Here is a 5,017-nt window from a genome sequence, read left to right as displayed (position 1 = left end):
TCTCTGGGGTTCCATGACTAGGCTAGCGTTCGCAATCAAAAAATCATGAGTTTGTCCCATCTATGTGTTGTATGGTTAGTGGTAATACACAATGTGAAAACTAAGGGAAAAATTCGAATATTGTGTTTTGTGTAGTAACATAATAGAAATTCGAATATCGTGTTTTGTGCAGTGTTTAGTAACCCATATTATCAAACGAAACCCATTATCAATCTGATCATTATGTCACGTCCTAGATTATCCGATGAACAAGGAGAAATTATACGAGAAGAGCGGCGCTTTACTATTCAAGGAGTAAGGCCATTAATTCGTGCTTCTCAAACACAAGAGCACAGAGGACAGCCTATGAAACGGTTAGGATAGAAACGAGAAAACGCCGAGCCTATCGTACAGATGAACATAGGAATAATCTTCAAAGTGCAAGAAGAAATGGTTCAAGATTTGATTTGAATCGAGCAGCCTTTCTATATGATTGCATCATCGACTACAGCTTGCATCGATTAGTTTGTGGCATTGTGGCTCATTGAAGTTTGCTGGTAAAACGACTAGTTTGTGCTGCCTTAGTGGTAAAGTAAAATTGTTATTATTGGTCCCGCCAACTGAGCCATTGTGGTTCCTGCTTTATGGCGAAACACTAGAAATATGACAATTTCTAGCGAACACTTAAAAATACAATGTCTGCTTCCAAGGAGCAGAAGTGATTGAATTGTTGTTGTGTGCGGTGGTGCGTTTGTTTCCATACTCAATTAACTTAATTAAGTTAAAAGCAGTGTTAGGCGCACTTTAAAACAACGAAACGCTAGGAACGGAACTCAGCCCTTTTACTAATTCTACGGCAATAAACGCACCCGCATTTAAAGTAAAAAAAATGGTAAAAAAAAAGAGGCGCCGCCAGCGGCAGCCGCTGCTGCGAAGACATTATCCGGCATTGTGAAGCAAGTACTCTCTGGAGATACTGTCGTTATACGCGCCACCACAGGTGCTCCACCTCCGGAGAAACAGATCACCTTCTCTCATGTTCTTGCGCCCAAATTGGCTCGTCGGCCAGGTGCTGGTGGCTATGAAACCAAGGATGAGCCTTGGGCTTGGGAGTCAAGAGAATTCCTGCGTAAAAAGTTAATCGGCGCCGAGGTGACCTTTACTTTTGACAAACCCGCTAATTCGAATCGGGAATACGGTTTTGTCTGGTTGGGCAAAGACAAGGAGACTGGTGAAAATGTTGTGGAGTCGATTGTACGCGAAGGTCTCGTCTCTGTTCGCCGTGAAGGACGCCCAACCGCTGAACAGCAAACGCTTATTGAACTCGAAGATCAGGCTCGGGCCGCTGGTCGTGGCAAGTGGTCACATAATGTCAATGCTGTTGACAAGGTTCGCAACATCAAATGGGCGCACGAAAATCCAGTCCATATAGTGGAAATATACGATGGAAAACCGGTGAAAGCCATTATTGAACATGTGCGCGACGGTTCTACTGTACGTGCCTTTTTGCTTCCCGAATTTCATTACATCACGTTAATGATATCTGGGATTCGCTGTCCTGGAGTAAAGCTTAATGCTGATGGTAAACCTGATCTTACTGTCAAGGTTCCCTTCGCCGACGAGGCACGCTACTATGTGGAGACGCGATTGCTGCAGCGTGACGTGGAAATTCGTCTTGAATCGGTGAATAACTCCAACTTTATTGGCACCATTTTGTATCCCAAAGGAAACATAGCGGAATCCCTGCTTCGTGAAGGGTTGGCCAAATGTGTCGACTGGTCTATGGCCGTAATGAACACAGGTGCCGATAAATTGCGCGCGGCTGAAAAAATTGCCAAGGAAAAACGTCTTCGCCAATGGCAAGACTATCAGGCCAAAACGCCCGCTTTTAACTCAAAGGAAAAAGATTTTGCTGGCACCGTGGTCGAAGTTTTTAACGGCGATGCTGTCAATGTGCGTCTTGCCAATGGTCAAGTAAAAAAGGTCTTCTTTTCATCTATAAGAACTCCTCGTGATCAGCGAGCTGTTGTCGGCGCGGATGGTGAGGAGATGGTCAAAGCTCCACCGCGGGTCAAGAATTACCGTCCGCTTTATGAGATTCCTCATATGTTCGAAGCCCGCGAATTGTTGCGTAAAAAGCTCATCAACAAGAAGGTTCAGTGTAATCTAGACTACATTTCACCTGCACGTGAGAACTTCCCGGAGAAGTATTGCTATACAGTCTTGATCGGAGGCCAGAATGTAGCCGAGGCCATGGTAGCCAAAGGGTTGGCTACTTGTGTGCGTCACCGCCAGGATGATGATCAACGCTCGTCTGCCTACGATCAGTTGATTGCCGCCGAGCAGCAGGCCATTAAGGGCTTGAAAGGTCTGTACACCAAGAAGGATAATGCCACGTTGCGTGTCAACGACCTCACTGTCGATCATTCCCACATCAAAGTGCAGTATTTGCCCTCGTGGCAACGTGCGCTTCGCAACGAAGCTATTGTTGAATTTGTCGCTAGTGGGTCCCGATTGCGTCTATTTGTGCCAAAAGATAGCTGCCTGGTCACGTTCCTACTTGCTGGAATATCCTGCCCTCGCTCTTCGCGCCCAGCCCTAAATGGTGTTCCAGCTTAAGAGGGTGAGCCTTTTGGAGATGATGCTTTAACGTTTACCAGAGAGCGCGTCCTACAACGTGATGTTTCTGTGCACATTGATACCACCGACAAGGCTGGTTCCTCGGTTATCGGATGGCTCTGGACCGACGGTAATGTCAATCTCTCTGTTGCTCTGGTGGAGGAGGGCTTAGCCGAAGTCCACTTTAGTGCCGAGAAGTCTGAATATTATGGTCTCCTAAAAAGCGCCGAGGATCGCGCCAAGGCAGCTAAGAAGAACATCTGGGCAAACTATGTGGAACAAGTGCCTGAGGAAAAGGTAGTTATAGAAGAGGAAAAAGATGAAAAGGTTCCGGTTGAACGCAAGGTCAACTATGAGAACGTCATTGTCACTGAGATTACCGAAACATTGACCTTCTTTGCTCAGTCCGTGGACATTGGACCAAAGTTAGAGACTTCGATGAGCAAGTTGCATGCAGATTTCCAGTCAAATCCCCCGATTGCCGTTGCGTATACACCCAAGCGCGGTGATCTGGTGGCAGCCCAATTTACTTTCGACAATCAGTGGTATCGCGCAAAGGTCGAACGCATTCAGGGCAACAATGCCAGCGTACTTTACATCGACTACGGTAACAAGGAGACCCTGCCTATCAGCCGTTTGGCAGCTTTGCCACATGCCTTCAGTAGCGAGAAACCGCATGCCACGGAATATGCCTTGGCTTTGGTCGCCCTGCCTGCCGACAATGAAGACAAGGAGGAAGCTCTGCGTGCCTTCTCTGACGATGTTCTAAACCACAAGGTACAACTAAATGTTGAACTGAAGGTTCCCGGAGGTCCAAATTTGGCCACTTTGCATGATCCAACCACCAAGACCGACTTCGGTAAACAATTGGTTGCCGATGGCCTTGTCTTAGCGGAAAAGAGACGCGAGCGCAAATTAAAGGATTTAGTGGATCAATATAGGGCCGCACAAGAGGCCGCCTTGGCATCGCATTTAGCTATCTGGAAGTATGGCGATATTACACAGGATGACGCGCCCGAGTTCCGCTAATTCCGAGTTGGTTCGCAACGTGGAAATGTTTGTCTGCCACATACCCGCCCTTTATATATACAACAACAAGCAACAACTTAATGATTATGAAATTACTAATTCTATCTGCATCTTTAATCACATTGGAAATAAACCGATGATACCTACATATTTGAGAAACGAAGTAAACAAGGAGCATAGCATGGAACACATTTTGTATCCTTTAAGTAAACTGGCAATTCGTCGCAAATTTCTTCACTTTTTTCTTTGTTTTTAAAAACATGATAATATAATCCATTAAACAAAATATACAATGTAATCGTAAAAAATCTCTAGCCTATAGCCAAACACTGGATTCAAATTTCAATTTGCTGATTTTTTATTTTATTGTAAAATGTTTTTTTTTCGCATTACTGGAATACACACACAGATATATTAAAATCATTTTTTTATATACATTATAAAAAAAAAAAAAAAAAAAAAAAGTGACTTCATTTGGGGCTGAAATTATCGAAGAACACGATATAATCCAACATTTAAGGTAATTTACGTTTAAAAAAAGTGGTTGTAGGATCCAAGATCTGCAGTTGTCATCAGAGCAGATAAAAGACCTGCTAGAATATATAAATCGAATCATTTCCTATCAAACATTAGGAAATATAATTCCTGCTTCCAAATGACGTCATTTGGTGCGAAAATTGTGGCTGCCCAATTCATGCCCACTTTCAAAGTCAAAGGGCAAATCTATCACAAAGCTGTCGCCCTGCTCCCCTTCCCAGATAGTGAACATAAATTTCTTCAAATGTACTTCATCGGTGATGATAGAGACGAAGCCAATGCACGATCTACAACATATACCTCCGTAAGCAGGTCCATCATTTCGCAGCTACACGACCTTCTCCACAATCGAAACAATTTAATGCGTTTGGTTAAAATAGTGGAGGTGGGGGCAAACTGGGAAAAGATTCCTAATAAGGCGGGGGCACAGCGAAGCGTGGCATGTTTTCTAGTATATTATACATTTTATACATATGTATATATACATTATACTATATTCATTCTATGCGTTGCACACTTCTGACCGAAATTAATGTACCCTTTTTGCAAGGGTATAGCAAGACGGCTGGGTGTAACTTCGGTCGCATCGAAGTTTGCATTTTTTTTTTGTTACCCTCCTTTATATAAAGCAGTCAATTTGGATAAACGTTACATATTAAAAGTCTAATGTTGGAATCTTATTTTGTAAAATGCACATATAACAAATTTTCAAAGTAATAGCTCTTGCCTCAATGAGTCGTAAACCTCCCACTCCTTATTATACAAGTTCCTTTCCCACAAAAAAGAATGCGTTAAGTAAAGTTACCCAGATTTTTTAATACAGATTTGTGCTTTGGTGTTGAATTTCGTTGTC

General features: G+C 43.4%; 1 protein-coding gene across 1 annotated transcript; it reads left to right on the top strand.

The window, feature by feature from the left end:
* Nucleotides 1-674: 674 nt before the first annotated feature.
* On the top strand, nt 675-3,973 carry LOC6652727 (staphylococcal nuclease domain-containing protein 1-like). Its single transcript, XM_047012585.1, is given in 2 exon segments — nt 675-697; nt 861-3,973. Coding segments are annotated over 2 exon segments (2,790 nt in total). The 3' UTR covers nt 3,628-3,973.
* Nucleotides 3,974-5,017: the final 1,044 nt, after the last annotated feature.

Source organism: Drosophila willistoni, unplaced genomic scaffold (assembly GCF_018902025.1).
Source record: "Drosophila willistoni isolate 14030-0811.24 unplaced genomic scaffold, UCI_dwil_1.1 Seg169, whole genome shotgun sequence".
Taxonomy (NCBI): Eukaryota; Metazoa; Arthropoda; class Insecta; order Diptera; family Drosophilidae; genus Drosophila; species Drosophila willistoni.
The sequence above is the reverse complement of the archived record's forward strand: the minus strand, read 5'-3'. Positions and strand labels throughout refer to the sequence as shown.